At 44.9% G+C, this 25049-nt stretch overlaps 1 protein-coding gene across 2 annotated transcripts; it reads left to right on the top strand.

Moving 5' to 3' along the window:
- The first annotated feature begins 497 nt into the window (after positions 1–497).
- LOC130111359 (cleavage and polyadenylation specificity factor subunit 7-like) lies at positions 498–24346 on the top strand. Of its 2 annotated transcripts, none has more exons than XM_056278525.1 (9): positions 498–944; positions 2808–2948; positions 3051–3154; positions 6574–6716; positions 6828–7170; positions 8979–9082; positions 9443–9587; positions 9772–9956; positions 23868–24346. In XM_056278525.1, the coding sequence occupies exons 1-8, from the start codon at positions 858–860 to the stop codon at positions 9950–9952; spliced, it is 1248 nt and encodes a 415-aa protein (XP_056134500.1). In that variant the 5' UTR covers positions 498–857; the 3' UTR covers positions 9953–9956; positions 23868–24346. The 2 variants fall into 2 exon arrangements, with proteins under 2 accessions (XP_056134500.1, XP_056134499.1); XM_056278524.1 differs by having other exon boundaries at positions 499–944; positions 2736–2948.
- The last annotated feature ends 703 nt before the right edge of the window (positions 24347–25049 follow it).

The following is a 25049-nucleotide window of genomic DNA, read 5'->3' as shown; positions in this document are numbered from 1 at the left end:
CCTGTACGGTTTTTGCTTGGCTTTATTTATATAGGTATGCATATATAATTATTACACCCTGTAGTGAGATTGTGATATATCTCAAGCCTTCTGTCAGTAAGGAAGTGTTACGCCTGTTTGCATGTAAATCTGTTACTTCTTGTTTAAAAAAAAACAGCTGGAGGACTAAGTGGCATTTTAGAAACGGACCCCCCCCCCCCCAAACTTCTGTCCCTATTTATGTGGCACGTCACATTACAGACGTCCACCTGCTGAGTAATGTGGAAGATCATCACCCGCCACGGGGGGGAGGGGGGGGCGAAGGCTCCCCCAACCTTATTAGGAGATGAAAAAAAATAACGTTTGATATTGCATTTTCCTGCTAGAAGAGTGCACATGAACTGATCATGCGTCACCTTTTGATTGATTGATTTATTTGTTTCTCTCTCGACGCAGTTCAGCGCTTGCGGGGACGGGGGGGGCGGAACCTTCGGCTGTTAAGCCGGTGTTGACGTCCGGTCGAATTTCACCGACGCGCGCGTATCGAAAAAGACGGGGGGAAGTCGACGGTCCGTCGTTCGGCTCGGTGGGTGCGCAGGTCGGAACGTGTCCGCGTCTCGTCGTTCTGCCGTCTCCGCTTACCGTGCGGCCAATTCGAGAGCGGGGCTCTGTCGGGTACGATGCGCGGCTCAAGGCAGCGGAGCAAGCGTTGCCGTTGATAACGCGGGTCCGCCCGCTAGCTAGCTAGCTAGCTTGCTTGGCTGGGGAGCTGGTACGTGTTGTGTTCCGGCTAAAACCTGGAAGGGGGAGAAGAAAACCTGCTAACGTTGAAAACCCGCCCGAGAACCCAAACCCCGGGCCGACCGTGGGCCCTACGGATGGCTGCCACGGCAGAAGCCACCACCAGTAGCATGTCGAAGAGGGCTCTGACGGTGCTGTGCGGCGACAAAGAGCTCAGCAGCGAGGTTAGTCGGGGGGGGGGGGAGGGGGGGCTGGGGGGGAGGTGACGCCTTTCTGGGGCAGCGCTGCCAGCACAGGCTCCGGGGTTAACGACGGGGCTCCGCGTATCGCTCAGGTGTAAAAACCCGGTCCGGAAAGTAAAAACCCTAACCGGGTCTTTACTCCATCCATGTATTAAACCGGCTGATTTAGGAAACTAGCCAGTGCAATCTGATGGTTTAGTACATGGGTGGAGTAAAGACACGGTTAGGGTTTTTACTTTCCGGACCGGGTTTTTCCACCTCCGGGCAATGCATATTTGGAATTTGATTTGAAGTTTTTATCTTGCTTTTTTTCTTTTAAATCATTAAATTTGTTTTTTTTTGCGGAGTATTTCGCAGCAGTGGGTTTCACAGCAGTGCTACGCGAACGAAGTTGGTCGTTTTCCTTATCGTTAACAGTTGCCCCTTTCAGCAGGATTTTACGATATAATGGCATCGAGATGTTTAGCCAGGGGACCCGTTCTGACATTGTTTACAAGACTAGAAGAGCCCCGCTACAATGTAGCGGTTTGGTTATGCGGCCGTCTAAAGCAGTGCTCCTCAACCTTTTTGGGGTCCTGGACCCCCCTGCGTATTTTTGATCTACCCTGAGGACTCCTCCACCTGATCTTGGGGGAGGGGGGTTGCAATTTGATAGAAACAGTAGAAACTGCATTTCAAATTGCGTTATAGCATTTATTCACTCTTTGGGGCAAAAATAAGAGCTTTCAGTTGTAACTTAGATATAGTTAACAAAACAGAATTCTTATGCAGTAACTTTCAGATATATGTAACAAAACAGAATATGTATTCAGTAACTTTCAGATATATGTAACAAAACAGAATATGTATTCAGTAACTTTCAGATATATGTAACAACACAGAATATGTATTCAGTAACTTTCAGTATGTAACAAAACAGAATATGTAGTCAGTAACTTTCAGATATATGTAACAAAACAGAATATGTATTCAGTAATTTTCAGATATATGTAACAAAACAGAATATGTATTCAGTAATTTTCAGATATATGTAACAAAACAGAATATGTATTCAGTAACTTTCAGATATATGTAACAAAACAGAATATGTATTCAGTAACTTTCAGATATATGTAACAACAGAATTTTTATGCAATAACTTTTAACAATGCAAACGGGAGCGAGATCTCTTATTAAAATACAATAAATTACACTTGTGAAACAGATGTAATTAGAGAAAAAAGTCCTGTTACCCTTTATAGTTTAGGTAGATAAAGGTCTCCGTCACATCTGAGTAAAATAATCCTATTTCTATAAATGTCATAGGATCTTTTTTTTTAAAGATATTTTATTTTCACGGACCCCTTGCAATTACACCACGGACCACTAGGGGTCCGCGGAACCCCGGTTGAGAAACACTGGTTTACAAGACTAGAAGAACCCCGCTACAATGTAGCGGTTTGGTTATGCGGCCGTCTAAATCTCCCTCCTCTTCATCCTGCCCCTAACCCCCCCCCCCACACTCCAACGCAAGATATGATGCAAGTTGATTATTTCTAGTGTGATTGTGCCTTTGCTCGTGCTCCCTCCGAGATGAACCGTTTGTAGGGGATTGAATTTGTATGTTAACACGGAGTATTCTGTGTGCCCGGGTGCATACACTTTTTAGAATGGATGCCCCCCCCCCCCCCCGGTGGTTATCGGACACGCTGAAAGTGTTATTGCCAGGCTCTGAGATAAACAGCACCACATTATGAAAACAGTTAACCTTTTCACCAAATGTCTATCTTACAGGATGGTGATTTTGACCAAACTGCTGAGGCAAGTGATCTTTATGACGCTGTTCTAACTGGCTCATTCAATCAGATGAAGGAGGTGCATTCAAAAGTCGAGAAACCGGCTTATAAGGAAGCCCTAGCCAGAGTGGAGAGCCATGCGTCAACAGTGAACATCTACAGTGGAAGAAGCTTTAAGAAATTTTCTTTATATATTGGCAATTTCACCTGGGTGAGTCAAACTCGCATTTATGCACACCTGATTGGTTTTGGTTATTTAGCCTGCCTGCCATAACCTCATCCTCTCCCTTCAAACACCTGCGGCTATTTCCAGTGGACATCTGACAGAGACCTCGTTGACTTGGCCTCTACACTGGGAGTGAACGACATTCATGACATCAAATTTGCAGAAAATGGTGTCAATGGCCAGTCAAGAGGGTGAGAGCTATTGTCATTTACACTCAAAATGCCAATCCTAGATGCCCATAAATCCTTAATATTTGGTCCTGAAGGAGCAGTGGATGTTGTGGAGGTTCTGCATTTTGGAAAAGTTAAGAATCAAGGCTAGGTAATCACAAAAAGTTGAATCAGTTAATCTGGACACAACGTTCATTGGGAGAAACTTTTTATCATTCATCTAAATTACTTCTTCAGTCTCAACTGACTGCAGGTATCCCCACCCTTATAAACAGCACAGTTGCATAATGACCCCAACCAATGATCAGTTTCATATGCAAATTACCATGACCATTAACTAGAATTACAATGGCCATGTGTACTATTCCCAAAGGACTGGGGAATAGTTGCAATCACAGCACAGCACTGTAAGTTGGCGACAGATGTACTCTTAGGCCCCCCCCCCCCGTTTCAGGGATGGTCGTTCCCTCCCCCTCTAATATACTCGTTCCTAATCCTGTCCGTCTTTGTCACTCCCAACGAAAATCTTAGCCTCTTCAACTCTGCCACCTCCAGCTCCGCCTCCTGTCTTTTTGTCAGCACCACCATCTCCAAATCATACAACGTAGCTGGTCTCACAACCATCTTATAAACCTTCTTGTTGGTACCCTTCTGTCACAAATCATTCCTGACACTCTACCCTGTCTGCACTCTCTTCTTCACCTCTCTTCCGCACTCACCGTTACTTTGAACAGTTGACCCCAAGTATTTAAACTCATACACTTTCGTCACCTCTACTCTTTGCATCCTTACCATTCCACTGTCCTCCCTCTTGTTCACGTATAGGTATCCCATCTTGCTCCTACTGACTTTTATTCCTCTTCTCTCCAGTGCATACCTCTGCCTCTCCAGGCTCTCCTCAACCTGCATCCTACTCTCACTACAGATCACAATGTCATCCGCAAACATCATAGTCCATGGAAACTCCTGCCTGATCTTGTCCGTCAACCTGTCCATCACCATTGAAAACAAGAAAGGGCTCAGAACCGATCCTTGATGTAATCCCACCTCCACCTTGAACCCATCCGTCATTCCTACTGCACACCTCACCACTGTCACACTTCCCTCATACATATCCTGCACCACTCCTACAAACTTCTCTGCAACTCCCGACTTCCTCATACAATACCACACCACCTCTCTTGGCACCCTGTCATATGCTTTCTCTAAATCCACAAAGACACAATGTAACTCCTTCTGGCCTTCTCTATACTTCTCCATCAATATTCTCAAAGCTAACATCGCATCTGTGGTACTCTTTTGTGGCATGAAACCATACTGCTACTCGCTATTCATCACTTCTCCTCTTAACCTTATTTCCACTACTCTTTCCCATATCTTCATGCTGTGGCTGATCAACTTTATACCTCTTTAGTTGCTACAGTTCTGTACATCACTCTTATTCTTGAAAAGCAGTACCAGTATACTTCTTCTCCACTCCTCAGGCATCCTCTCACTTTCCAAGATTGTGTTAAACAATCTAGTTAGAAACCCCACAGCCATCTCTCCTTAATACCTCCATGTCTCACAGGTATGTCATCAGACCAACCACCTTTCCACTCTTCATAGCTGCCCTCACTTCCTCCTTGCTAATCCACTGCACTTCCTGATTCACTATCCCCACACAGTCTAACTTTCTCTTACTCGCTCTCATTTTCATTCATCAGCCCCTCAAAGTACTCCTTCCACCTTCTCAACACACTCTCCTCGCTTGTCGGTGCATTTCCATCTCTATCCTTCATCACCATAACCTGTTGGACATCCTGAGCCCAGCTCGGTCCCTCTGTCTAGCCAATTTGTACAAGTCCTTTTCTCCTTCCTTAGTGTCCAACCTCTCATACAACTCACCATACACCTTTGCCTTCGCCACCTCTGTCTTTGCTTTACGCCACATCTCTTGTACTCCTGTCTACTTTCTTCATCTCTCTAACTATACCATTTCTTTGCCAACCTCTTCCTCTGTATACTTTCCTGTACTTCCTCATTCCACCACCAAGTCTCCTTGTCTTCCTTCCTCTGTCTAGATGACACTCCAAATACCTTCCTAGCTGTCTCCCTCACTATTTCTGCAGTGCCTGCCCAGCCATATGGCAACTCTTCACTACCACCCAGTGCCTGTCTTAACTCCTCCCTGATCTCCACACAACAGTCTTCCTTCTTCAACTTCCACCATTTGATCCTTGGCTCTGCCTTCACTCACTTCCTCTTCTTGGTCTCCAAAGTCATCCTACAGACCACCATCCAATGTTGCCTAGCTACGTTCTCCCCTGTCACCACCTTGAAGTCTCCAATCCCTTTCAGATCGTGCCTCTTGCATAAGATATAGTCCACCTGTGTGCACTTTCCTCCACTCTTGTACGTCACCCTGTGTTCCTCCCTCTTCTTGAACTATGTATTCACCTCAGCCATTTCTATCCCTTTCGCAAAATCCACCACCATCTGTGCTTCCACGTTACTCTCCTTGACACCATACCTACCCGTCACCTCCTCATCACCCCTGTTCCCTTCACCAACATGTCCATTGAAGTCCACTCCAACCACCGCTCTCTCCTCCTTGGGTACACTCTCCACCACTTCATCCAACTCACTCCAGAATTTTTCTTTCTCTTCCATCTCATGCCCAATTTGCGGGGCATATGTGCTGATAACATTCATCATCACACCTTCAATTTCCAGTTTCATACTCATCACTCTGTCCGACACTCTCTTCACCTCCACCACACTCTTGACATATTCTGCAGAATTACCCCTACCTCATTTCTCCTCCCATCCACACCATGGTGGAAGAGTTTGAACCCACCTCCAATGCTCCTGGCCGTACTCCCCTTCCACCTGGTCTCTTGCACACACATTATATCTATCTTCCTTCTCTCCATCACATCAGCCAGCTCTTTCCCTTTACCAGTCAAAGTGCCAACATTAAAAGCTTCGACTTTCACCTCCACACTCCTACCCTTCCTCCTCTCCCACTGCCTCTGCACATGCCTTCCCCCTCTCCTTCTCCTTCGCCCAACAGTAGCATAGTTTCCACCGGCACCCTGCTGGCCAACAGTACCAGTGGCGGTCGTTGGTAACCTGGGCCTTGACCGATCGGTATGGAAATCTGATTTATGATCTGCATATTTGGTATGGCAATGGTTTTACGCCGAATGCCCTTCCTAACGCAACCCTCCTCATTTATCCTGGCTTGGGACCGGCACTAAGAATGCACTGGCTTGTGCATCCTCAGTGGCTGGGTTCAATATCATGCATCCGTAATGATGAAATGTACTTCCTCTTGAATGCTCAAAAAATTCTGGTTTTGGTGCATTTTCCTTTGGAAGAGATTCAGTTGAATTGTTAGAAGTGTGTGAAGTAGTAATGCCATTCACCTACCACCTCTCTTTCATGCCATAATGTAGCTATGCAAAAGTGGTGGTGTCCACAGAAGAGTCACTGAAGATATTGTTGCGTGATATACCAACTTGTCGACTAAATGGGGAAAACCTCAAGTGCTGTGACAGTCATGGAGACCTTGGTGCATTTCAGGCGATGGCAGAAAAACGTAAGAACACCACATGTCATCAGAAAAAAACAAATAACACCACAGTGCAAAATTTCCAATTCATGTGATTTTGACGCTGCTTTTAAACTGTTGATATTTTATCTTCTATAGGTATTCCCCTGCGGGCTAATTCAAAAGGTTCCATAGAATTTGACGTTGGGAACGGGGTCCCCACATCAACACCTCAGCAGCCCGGCCCTCCGATCATACCCCCTTGCTTGCCCCCTCCCCCTCTGGCGAATAAATTCCCTTCACCATACACCCCTTTCTATAACCATCCCCCTCCTCCTTTGCCATATATTATGCCAAATGCACCTCCATCATTCCCACCCTACCCGTTACCCGTTCATATGGACCATGTCACCAGCCAGCCACCCCCAAATCTTCATATTAATCCAGGATTCTTCAATCCAGCTCATGATAGCCACAACAGAAAGGAATATAGCCAGCAAAAGTGAGCTCATCTTTACTGTTTGCCCTTAACTGATATACCAAGCTAGCTGTAACCAAACAAGTTTATTCTATTCATAGAACGTTAAGATATGGTGAAACCTTACTGATTACCTTCAAGAAATAAGTTACAGAAATGCAGTAAAATTTAATAAATAGAACTAGTTAAAGTTAATAGACCAAAGAAACCATATTAAAGAGTAACTAAACCCTAGACCGATTTAGTGAGTTTGCTCACATCTACAGGTTGAAAAACATGTAAAGGTTAAAAACACACAGGCTGGTCTTGGTACTCTGTGACGTAAGCATAGCAGGATAAACACAGCTGCAGCTCGGGTGGGACGATATGGATCGAATCCCAAATCGTTCGATGCGGTCTTCACAGTTCGAGATACTCTCCGTTTCGCGAGATCATGTGTTGTTAAAACAGTAGAACGACCGGGATTTCACTCCTACCCAAAATGACCATGGGCGGTCAAAAAGACCGCCAGTTTTTAAACTCTATATTCTGTCAAGATAAATACCCAGTTGAGATATTAATGTATGTCTGTTAGGAAACGACTGACACCAAAATTAACATTTTAACAACTTTAATGCAGTAGCCAATTCAGGAGGCAGCCGGGACGCAAACCCGGGTCTCCCGCACCACAGGTAACTATGTTAGCCAGTCAAATAAAGGGTTCGACCCGTTAGCCAACGGGCTAGGGAGTCTACACACCCGTGATCGTTACAATACTATTTTTCAAACCGTTTAAAATGGCCGCTGTCCAACGCCTGTAAATACCGCAACGCCTCGGTGGCCGTCATGTTGCGTCTGAAACGGCGGCTGTACCCAGACATGTTGGAAATATTACCTGAAAAACAAAATGGAAAACACATATTGCTAATCTAACAGACGTAACAAGGCCTATAAAATGTGAAATGTAAAAAAACAAACAAACAACTGAACGTTGTGAAGGAAATAACACGACCAATATGTCATAAATACTGACATGACGCGCACGATGGCACGCAAATTACGCGGTCATTCTGACCGCTCATGGTCATTTTAGGTAGCTCTTATCATGACTTTTTTGTGCAATTGATCTAAAACTCATTGTAATGCAAATTTAGTGTAAGTTTAATGCAACGTTTGGAGCATTCAGGGAGCGGCAAGTCTGTATCTTTTTTTCCCCCGCAAAGTTATTAAACTTTGAAAATCCAAAACGGTCAAAATGACCGCCTTGGTCATTCTAGTAGTTTTTAGAGTTTAAAGTAAAGCAGTTGTGTTACACAACAACAAAAGCTGGCATAAAATGTTGTTAGAACTTTTGCACGTGTGTTACGTTGGAATACTTGCCCTGATAATGCCAAAATGTTGGGCCTTATTCTTAAAATAAATGGAAAATAGAGAACTGCAGCGGTGTTTTGTCTCTCGCGTACCAAAGCATCTGCTGTATCATTGAATCGAAGTAGTGAGCCCTGAATCGTGACACGTATCGAACCGTGAGATCTGTGAATCGTCCCACCCCTATCTAATAACACGGATAATGGGTCTGTTAGATGTAGGTGTGATAAAGAACCAGCATTGACAGTACTAACTTCCTAGTGCTGGCTCTGTCTGTCAGTGCTGATAGGTGTGTTGTACACCGAAATTAATGGTAGCCATTATAAATTGCTTAGGAAACACTGAAAGAGAATATGATTATATTAGAGTTTCTTATAGGTAAAGATAGTCATTGTCATGCATTTAGAAGGAACTGAAAACATGCGGAGATAGTAAATGTATTTGCAGCCTTTGACAAAACTGACTGCTTCACCTTACTTTTGCAGACACATGGATCAACCTTCAAATCCAGCTCTTGAGGAGCTAATTAACAAAAACAGAGCGATTACCAGCAAGGCCATCACAAAGGCTGTGTCAGGAGCAACGTCTGGTAAGTGCTTTTCCATGCAAGCGTGAAAACGCTTCAGCCTGTTTAAACCCGGTACTTACCGTGCACCCCGTTCACTAGAGGGTGTGCTCATTAGGGAAGTTGACCGATTCAATTTTTGGTCGGGATAAAAACCTCCAGACACAATGCTCTCGATGGCGCATGGTTGTATACCAATGTTTTGATGATTGCTAACCATTAAGTGGGGGAAAAGTATTTAACTATCAAGGGAGTATGAATTAAAATACTTGGAGTTACTGTTGAACGTGCTTATATCATGAGAATGCATTTGTCTACTTTGAAACACCGTTGTCGACACCATTGATACTATCGTCCAACAACCTATCTCCATCTCTGATGCAGGAGACTTGCGACTGGCCATAGAGACTCTTTTGACCGCCATTACAGGCATTAAGCAGTCCACGGTGTATGAGGATCAGCGGTGTCAGGCCCTTGTGACCTCTCTCAAAGACTGTCTAGTCTCCATCCAGGCCAACTTCGGAGTCAGGTTTTTATCAAATTGTATAGCTTGTTTACTCATACTGCTGTCAGTACCAACTTTAACCCTTACTCATTGTTGCACTGTATTGGAGCAGGGGGCAGGTCAGCCATTTTCTTCTCCGTGCGTAAATGAAAACAACATCAAATTACTCTCATCCACATTAATAATTAAGATGAATGTTTCTTTGCAGGAACAGCCGACGTTCTCAGAACAGAGAGAGGGACTGGGACAGGGATCGTGAGAGGGAGGAGTCCCATGAGTGGGAAGCCGCCGGAATGTCCCGCAGGTACAGAGAACGTTCCTGGAGCGGGGAGAGGGGAGGAATGCGGGAACGAGACAAGCATAGAGACCACAGAGACAGATACCGCTAGCAAAGTAAGCTTCCTGTTGATTCTCTTTTATCCTCCCGTCACTTCCTGTTTGTCACCAGAATCCACAGGGTTTGGCATATTTGGCACCTAAAGAGAGCACAAGAAACACAGATACTAAAAAACTTGTATTACATGATCAGAAAGAGTTGGAAATTATTCTTTGTCTTGTTCCTTGTCTGATGCGAGGGTCTAAGGACAAGATGTTGTGTTGCTGTAAAGCCCACTGAGGCAAATTTGCAATTTGTGATATTGGGCTACAAATAAAATTGACTCGACTTAACAACTTGTATACACAGTTAAAATACTTTTTTTTTTTATTTCATTCCATGTACAATTCCCAAAACCGATGGGTATCAGATTATTTGCAGCTTTTAGTGCACATCTAATTTATGTTCTTGTGTTTCTGTCAAAATCTGCTTACATTCAGCTCGATTATTCCCCAGTATGACCCATCCAGCTTCAGAATTATGACGTACTCTATTCCATTGGCGTTCAGTCAAGCCTTTTGCCTTGCCTCTTGTATTTGACTGCTTTGAATAGAGGAAAAAGTGAAATCACTTTTTCGCCATACGTGAATTCACGTGATGGACTGATGGACTGTGGCTCTCGTAAAACAGATACATGAAGATGAGCTGGAAAATGGTCACAACAGCTCTGCTTTACAACAACTTGTGTAATCTTGATGTACAGTGGCAGTGTAGTAATGTTTTTACGGTACTGAACTATTTGCAATCTTACTACGTTATGCTGATTTTGTTCATGTTGTTGAAACTACAGAAAAGGCAATTTTTACATTCCAATTTTAGAAATATATAGGAAAAACATTACGAAAATGTTAAAACCAGATTTTACTGTATACTGTAAGAATCTCGCTCTCTTACTGGTTCGTCACGTCTCAAAAAGTCCTGTTTGCAAGGAACTGATCAAATTTACCATTTCACAAGCTAAACAGAACTTAAAATAGCTGTCCAACATAAATGTAGTATTTCGAGAATAAATTGTTACACAATGAATGTTGTTTTTATTTCTAGTTTGTTACTCACGACATATTTTGACAGTACAAATAGATTTCTAACAACATTATAATCCTAAAGACTGCCATTTTTGTTTACTTCACTGGTACTCATTGTGATATTGGTAACCGCACTGATATTCGACCACGCTGAAGTCCCGAGATTCATTCAAGACGAAACAGCCGCAGGGCATCCAGGTAGCGTTGTGGTCTATTCTGTTGCTTACCAACACAGGGCTCGCCGGATCGAATCCCCGTGTTACCACCGGCTTGGTCGGGCGTCCCTGCAGACACAATTGGCCGTGTCTGCAGGTGGGAAGTCAGATGTGGGTATGTGTCCTGGTCGCTGCACTAGCGCCTCCTCTGGTCGGTCGGGGCGCCTGTCCAGGGGAACAGGGGGGAATAGCGTGATCCTCACACCCGCTACATCCCCCTGGCGAAACTCCTCACTGTCAGGCATAAAGAAGCAGCTGGCGACTCCACATGTATCGGAGGATGCATGTGGTAGTCTGCAGCCCTCCCCGGATTGGCAGAGGGGGTGGAGCAGCAACCAGGATGGCTCAGAAGAGTGGGGTAATTGGCCGGATACCGACCCAAGCCAGAGGTAACGCGGAGATTCAAACCGCTGATCCCCATGTTGGTAGGCAACGGAATAGACTGCTACGCTACCCAGACGCCTAATTATACTATTTAAATAGGTGCGCACAAAAAACAGTCGGTTGATTCGCAGCTTTTTCTTCTCTTTATAACCGACATTATCGTATATGAAGTTAAAGGCCTTTGACAAACTTGGCCTGCCATATCTGCTCTTTAGTCACGACAGCGTCACTAAACAAACTGGTTGCTACCTGCCTTTTTTCCTCATTTGGCAACTATGATGGAACACATACGCGTCATATCATCTGTCCCAGGGAAGTCCTACCAGACAAGAACCGTTAGCATAAGCAGCTACAAACGCACTGGTTTTGGATATTTGCGGATCAGCTTTTGTCTTAAAAGCTGCCATGAGTAGTTTTACTTATCAGTCTACGTTTAATTTTGATGACTGACATAATTAAATGAGACCATCGGGGAGAACTTTGGATATTTCTACATCATGGCTGCATTCAAAACTGCCTGGCCAAAATGTAGCATATAGAAAACATATAGTACGCAGTATGCAAACCAACACAAAACATGCACTATGCCAAAAATACCAGGATGTCATACAGATTCGGGAAAAAAAACCCTGCAGTATGCATCTGACCAGCCCACCTCGCGTACTGTCCCACCATGCAAAGCGCTGGAATGGGCACAGCAACCAGTCATTTTTGATATAGCAGACAGCAACAACCCCGCGTCAGCGGTGGAGAAGGAAGAATATAAATGTAAGTACCGCTTGTAATGTTTTTTCCTAATTTAATCTTGTGTGAGGAGAACGTTCACATTTGTTACTAAACTACAGCCTATCCGTAAGGAACGTGTAGCTGCATTTGTCCTACTACCCATAACAAAGACATAACGCTTAAGTTAATCCTGCCAAGTTAACGTGTGATGTCATGAATACAGCAACGTTAACCTTAGCGAGCTGCTAATAAGAAAACGACACCACAATACATAACTTTTCCTCTTTTCTTTTTTTTCTTTTTCAATTCCCCCCCCTTTTTCTCCCCAATTGTATCCGGCCAATTGACCCTTCGCTAAGGCCCGCCCCCCTTAGTTACTGTTGCTAAGTCCATCAAGCTTTAACATTATTTTACGGTTAATAAAAGTAATGACTTACCTCGGAGCTGACAAAGCTGTGCTTGTTGAACTTTGAGGGGTTCAACTGGATTTGAGGACGTCCACATAGCTTCATCCACAGCCTACTTTTCAGGGTTTGATTTTGGTTTTGGAAAGGGAAAAAAACGTACATCTCCTTCCAACCTCTCCGGGTAACGAGTGTCACTGCTACAAGAGCCCCCGGGACAACGGTTAACCATAGCTAGCTGAAAGTCCACAAAACCAGCTCGAAAATGAAGAAAATCTGAAACTTTTGCGTCGGAGTCAATGGAGGGCCGCCATGAAAGTGTCGGACCTCTGCTGCACTGTGACTGGCAGGTCTGCGTTTCGGGGGCGTGGCTTCCGAGCCGTCCTGGTCGCTGCTCCACCCCCTCTGCCGATCCGGGGAGGGCTGCAGACTACCACATGCCTCCTCCCATACATGTGGAATCGCCAGCCGCTTCTTTTCATCTGACAGTGAGGTGTTTCACCAGGAGGATAGCGTGGAAGGATCACGCTACCCCCCCCCCCCCCCCTGAACAGGCGCCCCGACCGACCAGAGGAGGCGCTTGTACAGTGACCAGGATACATACCCACATCCAGCTTCCCACTTGCAGACATGGTCAATTGTGTCTGTAGGGACGCCCGACCAAGCCGGAGGTAACATGGGAATTCCACGGGTGATCGCCGTGTTGGTAGGCAACGGAATAGACCGCCACACCACCCGGACGCCCATGACATGCATAACTAAAATCTAACTTTAAGTTATATTTTTTGTTATTAGGGACAGAACAGGACACAGAGGCCCTTATCTGCTGGCAAACTGCCAACAAAGCTCCAGTGGGTGACAAAATACTGCCAAAAAAGGATTTGAGTAAGTTAGGTGTTTAATAGTTAACTTAGCTTGATCGCTAGGTAGATATGTGTTATTCTTCTCCTGGATCGCTACCTGAATTATTGAGCATGCATAAAGACACTACAGATGCAGTGTTTGCTTGGAGAATGTTGATGGAGAAGTATAGAGAAGACCAGAAGGAGTTAGTGTGTCTGTTGATTTAGAGAAAGCGTTTGACAGGGTGCCGAGAGAGGAGGTGTGGTATTGTATGAGGAAGTCAGGAGTGGCAGAGAAGTATGTAGAAGTGCTGCAGGATATGTATGAGGGAAGTGTGACAGTGCTGAGGTGTGCGGTTGGAATAACAGGTTGGTCCAAGGTGGAGGTGGGATTATGTAAAGGATCGGCTCTGAGCCCTTGTTTGCAATGGTGACGGACAGGTTGACAGATGAAATCAGGCAGGAGTCTCTGTGGACTATGATGTTTGCAGATGACATTGTGATCTGTAGCGAGAGTAGGGTGCAGGTTGAGGAGAGCCTGGAGAGGTGGAGGTATGCACTGGAGAGAAGAGCAATGAAAGTCAGTCGGAGCAAGACGGAATACATGTGCGTGAACGAGAGGGAGGACAGCGGAATGGTGAGGATGCAAGGAGTAGAGGTGATGAAGGCGTATGAGTTTAAATACTTGGGGTCAACTATTCAAAGTAACGGGGAGTGCAGAAGAGAGGTGAAGAGGGTGCAGGCAGGGTGGAGAAGAGTGTCAGGAATGATTTGGGACAGAAGGGTACCAGCAAGAAGGTTTACAAGGTGGATGTGAGACCGGCTATGGTGTATGGTTTGGAGACAGTGGCACTGACGAAAAGACAGGAGACGGAGCTGGAGGTGGCAGAGTTGAAGATGCTAAGATTTTCATTGGAGTGATGAAGAAGGACAGGATTAGGAACGAGTATATTAGAGGAACAGCTCAGGTTGGACGGTTTGGAGACAAAGCAAGAGAGGCGAGCTTGAGATGGTTTGGACATGTGTGGAGGAGAGATGCTGGGTATACTGGGAGAAGGATGCTGAATATGGAGCTGCCAGGGAAGAGGAGAAGAGGAAGGCTAAAGAGGAGGTTTATGGATGTGGTGAGGGAGGACATGCAGGTGGCTGGTGTGACAGAGGAAGATGCAGAGGACAGGAAGAGATGGAAACGGATGATCCGCTGTGGCGACCCCAAACGGGAGCAGCCAAAAGTAGTAGTAGATGTGTACTATTTACAGAGGATTGGGGAATAGTTGTATTCACAGCATTGGTAAGATGGCGACAGATGTACTCCTAGCCCCCACATCTCGATTCAGGTATGGTCGTTCCCTCTTCACATATCCTCTTTTACTCCCTATTCAAACCAGCGTTCCTCCCTATCAAGGATGGTCACATCCTCATCCTTGAAAGAGTGGCCACTGGCCTGTAGATGGATGTAGACTGCGGAGTCCTGGCCTGACGAGGTTGCTCTTCTGTGTTGTGCCATCCTCTTGGCCAGTGTGTTTGGTTTCCCCCGATGTACAAGTGACAGCACTCCTCCCGGCACTTAACAACATACACTTATATTGCTCCGTTTGTGCCGGGGGACCCAATTCTTGGGGTGGACCAGTTTTTGGTGCAGCGTGTTTTGGGGTTTGAAGGCAACTGAGACACGGGTGTTTGGAAAATACGCCTTTTAACTGTTCTGACACTTCTGCCATATATGGAATCACCACTGGTTTACGCTTAAGCAGCTGTTGTCCTTCTCCTCTCTTTGGTTGCCTAGTGCACTGTTTGGGCTCCTTCTTGGCCCAGTTAGGATAATCACACTTAACCAGGGCTTGTTTAATGTGGGATTTCTCCCCTTCCCCAGCTGCTTTATCGGTGGGGACATTGTCAGCTTGGTACAGCATCCTGATGACTCCTAGTTTGTGATCCAGTGGATGATGAGAGTGAAAACTTAAGTACCGATCAGTATGTGTTGGTTTACGGTAAACATCATTAATCAAATGTCCCCCTTCAATTGCAGTTTCAGTCTTAGAAGGCTAACCTGTCATTTTTCACATCCTCCCTGGGGAACCTGATGTGGTTGTCCACAGAGTTCATGTGGTTGGTGAATTGTGGTACATTCTGAGATTTAATTTTAACCCAGGTGTCGTCCACAAATCTGAACCAATGGCTAGGTGGTGTTTCTGGATAGGACCTCAGAGCCCTCTTGTCCACTTCCTCCATGTACAAGTTGGCCATTATATTTGAAACTGGGGAACCCATAGCACACCCATACTTCTGCCTATAGTACCCCTGTATGTGAAGTACGTGGACTGAAGACACAGCTTCAGGAGCAGACACAGGTTTCTTCCTATTTTTTCTCCCTGTTAAAGTTTTTTTTTTTTTTTAGGGAGTTCCTTATCCGATGCGAGGGTCTAAGGAAAGGACGTTGTGTTGCTGTAAAGCCCCTTGAGGCAAATTTGCAATTTGTGATATTGGGCTATACAAATAAATTGAGTTGACTTGACACACTTGGTCAGTGTTAAGGGTGGTCCTGTTGCTAAGAGTGGGGTCATCCTGTAATTTCATACGAACCGCCTCCACTGCTTCATCAACAGGAACACACATGAAGAGTGATGTAACATCATAAGAGACTGTTGTTTCATCCACCTCCATAATGATTTCCCTCACCTTATCCACACAATCCATAGTGTTCTGAATGTGATGGTCATTACTGCCTACCAACGGGTTAAGAATAGATTCCTGAAACTTAGAGATGTTATAGGACACTGAGTTAATCATACAAACAGGTTGTAATGGCACATCCTTTTTATGTATCTTAGGTAAACCATACAGACTAGGTGTAGCTTCATCTGGGTATAATCTATGGTACAAGATTCTGTCAATAGCATTGTCTTGTTCTTACAGCTTCAGACAATCCGTCACCTTTTCTTGTAACCACTGCCTGGACCTTGTTTCAGGGGCTCATAAGTATTTATGTCGTTAAGTAACATCATAACTTTCTCATAATAGTCTGTATAGTTTAATACAACAGTTCATTGGGGGCGTCCTGGTGGCTCACCTGGTAGTGTGTACCACATAAGGCTGAGTCTTTACTGCAGCGGCCTGGGTTCGAATCTGGCCTAGGCCCTTTGCTGCATGTCATCCCCTCCCTTTCTTGTCTCTCTCTCTCTCTCTCTCTCTACTATCACTATCCAATAAAGGTGGAAGATGCCAAAAAAAAAACACAACAGCTCATCTGCCTTTCGCTCGCGTGACTTCTCTTACCAATGTTATGCCGATGACACCCAGCTGATCTTGTCCTTTCCTCTCTCTGACACACAAGTAGAGACACGCATTGCTGCGTGCTTGACTGACATCTCGGTGTGGATGGCAACACACCACCTGAAGCTCAGTCTGGACAGGACAGAGCTGATTTTCCTCACGGGGAAAGGTTGCCCGCACTGAGACCTGGCCATCACCATTGACAACACTGGTGATGCCAACTCGGACTGTGAGGAATCTGGGTGTGATCCTGGACGACCAACTGTCATTTGCTGCAAACGTTGCATCGGTTGCTCGCTCCTGCAGATTTCTCCTCTATAACATCGGGAGGATTCGCCCATTCCTCACCGACGAGACGGCACAGGTGCTCATCCAGGCTCTGGTCATCTCCCGGCTGGACTACAGCAACTCCCTCCTTGCTGGCACCCCGGCATCGGCCATCAGACCTCTGGAGCTTGTTCAGAAAGCTGCAGCTTGTCTGGTGTTTAACCGCCCTGAGTCCTCCCACACAACTCCCCTTCTCATGTCCCTACACTGGCTCCCAGTAGCTGCTCGCATCCAGTTTAAGACTCTGGTGCTAGCCTACAGGGCAGTGAAAGGAACAGCTCCTTCCTATCTCCAGGCCATGGTCAAGCCCTACACCCCCGCCTGACCACTTTGCTCTGCTGTCTTTGGACGCCTGGTTGCCCCATCGCTCAGAGGCCCTTGCTGCCGATCGACCCGGTCACGGCTGTTTTCTGTCCTGGCCCCACAGTGGTGGAATGAACTCCCCACTGATGTCAGGACAGCGGAGTCGCTGCCCATCTTTCGGCGCAGGTTGAAAACTCACCTCTTCGAGAACTACTCCCCTGTTACTTGTTCTTAGCACTTATTGTATTCACTCATTTAAAGAAAATAAAAAAATCTCTTTCTTGCGCTTTTACTTTAGTACTGGTTTTGCTCTTAGATGCTTGTTCAGAGAGCAGATGCACTTATGACCTCTGATGACTAGTAGTTCTCCTGATTTGCTACGTTAAATGATGCACTTATTGTAAGTTGCTTTGGATAAAAGCGTCGGCTAAATGACTCTTATGTAATGTAATATAATGTAATGTAATGACTTTGTCCACCGGAAGATTAATGATGTTATTGTTCTTACTGAGAGTCGAGTGCATTCCTCTCATCTCTGCTGCTGTTGGACGGTGGCGCCTTTGCATTGCTGAGACAGGCTGATTCCCAGAGGCCAGTCCTCTGTGAATAGTACACATGGCTATTGTAACTAGTTAATGGTCACGACAATTTGCATATGAAACCGATCGTTGGTTGGGGTCCTTATGCAACTGTGCTTTTTTTAAGGGCAGGGATACCTGCAGTCAGTTGAGACTGCAGAAGTCCCTTATGCCCCTTTTCCACTACATGGTACCGGCTCAACTCGACTTGCAGAGTGTCGTTTTCCATGACCGTAACTGTACCCCCTCAGTGTAGCTGGTCTGCATTGGTTTTGGTACCAGCTCCAGTTTTTTTTTTTTAACCTCGACAAAGGTGGTACCAGAAATGTGGTAACAGTTACCAAAATGCCGGTACTTTCCAGTAATGGAAAACAGAAAAGGCGAGTCGAGCCGAGCAGGTACCATGTGGTGGAAAAGGGACATTAATGAGTGACGAAACGCCTCTCCCAATAAACTTCGTTTCCAGATTAACCGACTCAACTTTCTGTGATGAATTTACAGTCGTTTGCTAAAATATCAATGCTGATAGAGGAGATGTTGTGTAGCTGGGATATCAGACGGGAATGAACTGCGTGGTATGGAGTGCTGCAGGGATGAGGTATATGTAGGGGAAACCCGGAAGTTAACATCACCCTGGTTCCCTCGACAAAAAGCCAATGGGATTGCTCCATTGGATTTTGGATTATGGCGGAAAATGAGCTCTGTGGCCAACAAAAGTTCATGATACTTAAACGTTTTGTTCAGCAAGATGATCTTGACAAATATACCACTTTTATTATTTCTGAAGTGTGCATGCATTCGCCAGGAGGAAAAATCTAACATTAGGCTATAAACAAACTACACCACTGTCGCATGACTTCAACTTCACCACAGCCATGCTTCCAATTTGATTTTGCGCGCTTACCTCTTTACAGAAGCCTTTCCTCTTAGCGTGACCTGATCTAGCCAGAGGTCATAGCTGTGTCTCCCGTCCTTTTTCAAAGGCGACCAGAAAAGTGTAGATAGGGGCGAGAACCGCTACAAGTGAGGGACGTGTAAAGCAGTGAAGCCTAGATCAGTGGTTCTCAACCTTTTTGGGGTCCTGGACCCCCTGCGTATTTTTGATCTACCCTGAGGACCCCCCCACCTGATCTTGGGGGAGGGGGATTGCAATTTGATAGAAACAGTAGAAACTGCATTTTAAATTGCATTATAGCATTTATTCACTCTTTGGGGCAAAAATAAGAGCTTTCAGTTGTAACTTAGATATAGTTAACAAAACAGAATTCTTATGCAGTAACTTTCAGATATATGTAACAAAACAGAATATGTATTCAGTAACTTTCAGATATACACTACCGTTCAAAAGTTTGGGATCACCCAAACAATTTCGTGTTTTCCATGAAAAGTCACACTTATTCACCACCATATGTTGTGAAATGAATAGAAAATAGAGTCAAGACATTGACAAGGTTAGAAATAATGATTTGTATTTGAAATAAGATTTTTTTTACATCAAACTTTGCTTTCGTCAAAGAATCCTCCATTTGCAGCAATTACAGCATTGCAGACCTTTGGCATTCTAGCTGTTAATTTGTTGAGGTAATCTGGAGAAATTGCACCCCACGCTTCCAGAAGCAGCTCCCACAAGTTGGATTGGTTGGATGGGCACTTCTTTGAGCAGATTGAGTTTCTGGAGCATCACATTTGTGGGGTCAATTAAACGCTCAAAATGGCCAGAAAAAGAGAACTTTCATCTGAAACTCGACAGTCTATTCTTGTTCTTAGAAATGAAGGCTATTCCATGCGAGAAATTGCTAAGAAATTGAAGATTTCCTACACCGGTGTGTACTACTCCCTTCAGAGGACAGCACAAACAGGCTCTAACAGGTACTATTTAATGAAGATGCCAGTTGGGGACCTGTGAGGCGTCTGTTTCTCAAACTAGAGACTCTAATGTACTTATCTTCTTGCTCAGTTGTGCAACGCGGCCTCCCACTTCTTTTTCTACTCTGGTTAGAGCCTGTTTGTGCTGTCCTCTGAAGGGAGTAGTACACACCGGTGTAGGAAATCTTCAATTTCTTAGCAATTTCTCGCATGGAATAGCCTTCATTTCTAAGAACAAGAATAGACTGTCGAGTTTCAGATGAAAGTTCTCTTTTTCTGGCCATTTTGAGCGTTTAATTGACCCCACAAATGTGATGCTCCAGAAACTCAATCTGCTCAAAGAAGTGCCCATCCAACCAATCCAACTTGTGGGAGCTGCTTCTGGAAGCGTGGGGTGCAATTTCTCCAGATTACCTCAACAAATTAACAGCTAGAATGCCAAAGGTCTGCAATGCTGTAATTGCTGCAAATGGAGGATTCTTTGACGAAAGCAAAGTTTGATGTAAAAAAAATCTTATTTCAAATACAAATCATTATTTCTAACCTTGTCAATGTCTTGACTCTATTTTCTATTCATTTCACAACATATGGTGGTGAATAAGTGTGACTTTTCATGGAAAACACAAAATTGTTTGGGTGATCCCAAACTTTTGAACGGTAGTGTATGTAACAAAACAGAATATGTATTCAGTAACTTTCAGATATATGTAACAACAGAATTTTTATGCAGTAACTTTTAACAATGCAAACGGGAGCGAGATCTCTTATTAAAATACAATAAATTACACTTGTGAAACAGATGTAATTAGAGAAAAAAGTCCTGTTACGCTTTATAGTTTAGGTAGATAAAGGTCTCAGTCACATTTGAGTAAAATAATCTTATTTCTATAAATGTCATAGGATCTTTTTTTCCAAAGATATTTTATTTTCACGGACCCCTTGCAATTACACCACGGACCACTAGGGGTCCGCGGGCCCCCGGTTGAGAAACACTGGCCCTAGATGCTGCTTCACTTACCGGTGCTGTCAAAGCTAGCGTGCTGGAGGGGGGAGGGGGGATAGCGTGTGTTACTTGTCCTGTCTCCGTCTTCTGACTACCTTCGCCGGAAGCTACAGGGGAACCGAATTCATTTGGGATCCAGGGCCGAAGTTCGCTGGCGCTGTCCGTCACTGCCTGGTGCTAGCTAGCTAGCTAAACTCCGGAGCACAACCCAACACGGTTCAATAGTTCACTTCGTCTGAAAATGGCGAGGACACCGTCTTCTCTCTCTGGAAACACTTTAATCCTTCTTCACAGCTGCACAAAACGTTGACATAGCTCCAATATATCACAGTTCTTAGTAATAACATTTCCTTTCACTTGCGCGGAGCTCCCACTACCGTTCGCGCCACACAACAACAGCTTCCTCATTCGCCCCTCCCTACCAACCAATCAGAGTCCGGCCCCACATCTTGCTCTTAAAGCGGTAAACCCTTATTTACCAACACGTGATTCTCCCACGCGCTACGTCCCCCTGGCGAAACTCCTCACTGTCAGGTGGAAAGAAGCGGCTGGCGACTCCACGTGTATGGGAGGAGGCATGTGGTGGTCTGCAGCCCTCCCCGGATCGGCAGAGGGGGTGGAGCAGCGACCGGGACGGGACAGTTGGGGAGGGAAAAAAAAGTTTGGGGGGGGGAATATTTACAAAACAAAACTATAAACTGGCTGCTGTTACCATGACCCCCAGCACTGTCCCGGTCTGTACGGGTGAAGGGGGTATTCTCTCCACCCGTGTGAATACCCGCGTGGAAAATGCAAATGGAGCCACGCAGGTGTGTTGGCCATCTTTTGAGATTCACAATTTTCAGCTGTAAAAAAAAAAAGTAATAAGAAATGTTTCGAGGTAAATAAAACTTAAACAGTTAACACAACTCTTCGTCATCCATCTCTTGATAATCAGTACTTCTTGAGCTGCGTAATGTTTGTACTTGGAGTTTCATGCTCAGACTGCTCCAGTTTGAGCCCCGGTGCTGCTGCTGACACGTTTCTGGCTCAGGAAACGGTGTGTCCACATGAACTGGTTCAACTTGCTGATATCAAACAAAACAACATCGCTTTCAAGACGAGGGAGCCGGAAGTGCAATAATGACTTATTTCCGGGTTTTAGGACTCGTTCAAAAAAAAAACCCAAAACTAATTCCACCCTGCAGCACTCACTCCTGTCTGACGGCAGTCACGCGATAGGCCGTTCGTTTGGTATTCCCAGTAGGAATGCCACGGTGAGGATATGTATTATTCCCAGTAGGAATGCCACGATGAGGACATGTATTATTCCCAGTAGGAATGCCACGGTGAGGATATGTATTATTCCCGGTAGGAATGCCACAGTGAGGATATTTATTATTCCCGGTAGGAATGCCACGGTGAGGATATTTATTATTCCCTGTAGGAATGCCACAATGAGGATATGTATTATTCCCAGTAGGAATGCCACGATGAGGATATTTATTATTCCCGGTAGGAATGCCACAATGAGGATATGTATTATTCCCAGTAGGAATGCCACTGTGAGGATATTTATTATTCCCGGTAGGAATGCCACGATGATGATATGTATTATTCCCAGTAGGAATGCCACTATGAGGATATTTATTATTCCCGGTAGGAATGCCACGATGAGGATATGTATTATTCCCAGTAGGAATGCCACGAGGAGGATATTTATTATTCCCTGTAGGAATACCACGGTGAGGATATTTATTATTCCTGATAGGAATGTCACGATGAGGATATGTATTATTCACAGTGGGAATGCCACGATGAGATATGTATTATTCCCAGTAGGAATGCCACGGTGAGGATATTTATTATTCCTGATAGGAATGTCACGATGAGGATATGTATTATTCCCAGTGGGAATGCCCCGATGAGATATGTATTATTCCCAGTAGGAATGCCACGGTGAGGATATTTATTATTCCCGGTAGGAATGCCACGGTGAGGATATGTATTATTCCCGGTAGGAATGCCACGATGAGGATATGTATTATTCCCAGTAGGAATACCACGGTGAGGATATGTATTATTCCCAGTAGGAATGCCACGGTGAGGATATTTATTATTCCCGGTATGAATGCCACGATGAGGATATGTATTATTCCCAGTAGGAATGCCACGATGAGGATATGTATTATTCCCGGTAGGAATACCACGATGAGGATATGTATTATTCCCAGTAGGAATGCCACGGTGAGGATATTTATTATTCCCGGTATGAGTGCCACGATGAGTATATGTATTATTCCCAGTAGGAATGCCACGGTGAGGATATTTATTATTCCCAGTAGGAATGCCACGGTGAGGACATTTCTCCCCCCGGGTAATAAACTCGTGGTGACAACACCGGTGTTACCGGATACACCGACCGGACTTTTCTCCGCGGGTGCGCCTTCGCCGGGTCCCGCGGGCAGCCGGGAGATGGCCGACAGCTCGCTGCTGACCGCCAGAATGGTGTCATTTCAACTCGGAAAAAATACACGAGTCGTTATTGATTTGAATGTCTAGCATGTGATATATGTACATTTTAAGCAACAAAGGCAGAGTAAAAATGTATGATTTGATTGTTGATGGAAGTTTTTTTTACATTATTTTGGCCGGTGCTCAACTCCTTGTCATAGATGTATTATTTGATGAGCGCATACAAACTGAGGCGGAGAGCTCTGCGTGTGCTGCCTTGTCGCTACCGAGTGATTCTTGTTCTGTTACGTTACAGGTTGTTCAGCAGGTAAGTATGTAAACAGCTCCCCTAGTGGCTAAGCACTATTACTACACACCACACTCCGCCTGATGACGTTTGAGACGTTGTGGCGGTGCTGAGCCCTGGACAAATATCCCTGATCACGTCTATAAAGTTGTCACTGAAATTGTTGCTCTGCATTAGCACCTTAAGCTGCACTGTTGTGATTTGCATGAACAAAGTTGTGAAAAGGTGTACCTTTTTTGCAGACCTTACCGGCCTTCCCACTTAAAAAGTGAATCCGAGAGAAGATGGGACTTTTTTTCTGCACGAAGATGTAAAAAGGCATCAGAGGTTATAGAGAACTAATGGTGAGATTTAAAGTACGTTTGTAACCCTCCCATCAAAACTTTTATATGCATTCTCAAATCCTTTAGCTATAAGTGGCTCCATTTTTTATTTATGCACTTTTTGTGATACAATTTATGGATGACATTGTTTAATTTAGTAGCTGTTTTTTGGTTTTGAACAAGAGGCAACGATTTTTCGCTGTTCAGAAATCCTTAATTTGATGTACAGTATTTTATACTGAATGTTTTGTTTTGTGTTTATTTTGAAGTTGGCATTTTGTTAAATACCTGAAAAATATTCTAGGAGCTTAATCTCAATCCTGCTTCTAAAGGCTGTTGTACCTTTTACAAGTGGATGCATGCTGTCGTGTTCAATAAAATCGTTGTAAGTAGTTCGTTACAAATGTACTTGTAGTGGACTAGAATTTACTGATCAATAATACTGATGCCGAGTGCCCACACAGTAGTGTAAAGCGGCTTGTGTCCTGAGCAGCACACAAGTCCTTTGCTGTAACTTAATCCTTTACAAAGTCTCCTGGCCAGTTTTGTCAGTACTTTCTCTGCGTGCTATGAAATGGCTACTGCAACATTCAGCCTTTCAACTGGGCAACCTCTGTAAATTTAGGGGTTGTTGACAAGTTGTCATCCAAAACAACCCTACATTACACTGGAGGCTTTAGTTATTATGCCGGGATCAGACTACATGATACTGTTGTCCTTCATGATGGCCACCATGTCAGATTAGTAGGCAGTCATTCTTGTCGTGTGCCGCCCCTCCCCTCGACCAATCATCGTACGCCGCCCCCCCTCGACCAATCATCGTACGCCGCCGCCCCCCCCTCAACCAATCATCGTACGCTACCTTTCACGATCTTGCGCGAGTTCATAGGTCGTCAGGGAGGCGGGCCAAAAAACTGTCACTCACGGCTACGTGTGATGCGGGCGGTCTTGTGTTCCGAAAAGAAATACAGAAAAAACAATGGCGGCCGCTGTTAATGGGGAAGGACAACCTAGCACAGCTTTAACCAGCTACTCGCCGGGTTGCTAAAGCGCCTCCGCTACCTCTCGCCAACATTTAGCCCATTTCTTTGCCTCCGCCAT

This window comes from Lampris incognitus, chromosome 4 (genome assembly GCF_029633865.1).
Source record: "Lampris incognitus isolate fLamInc1 chromosome 4, fLamInc1.hap2, whole genome shotgun sequence".
Taxonomy (NCBI): domain Eukaryota; kingdom Metazoa; phylum Chordata; class Actinopteri; order Lampriformes; family Lampridae; genus Lampris; species Lampris incognitus.
Note: the sequence above shows the minus strand (reverse complement) of the source record. Positions and strands in the feature narration are given on the sequence as shown.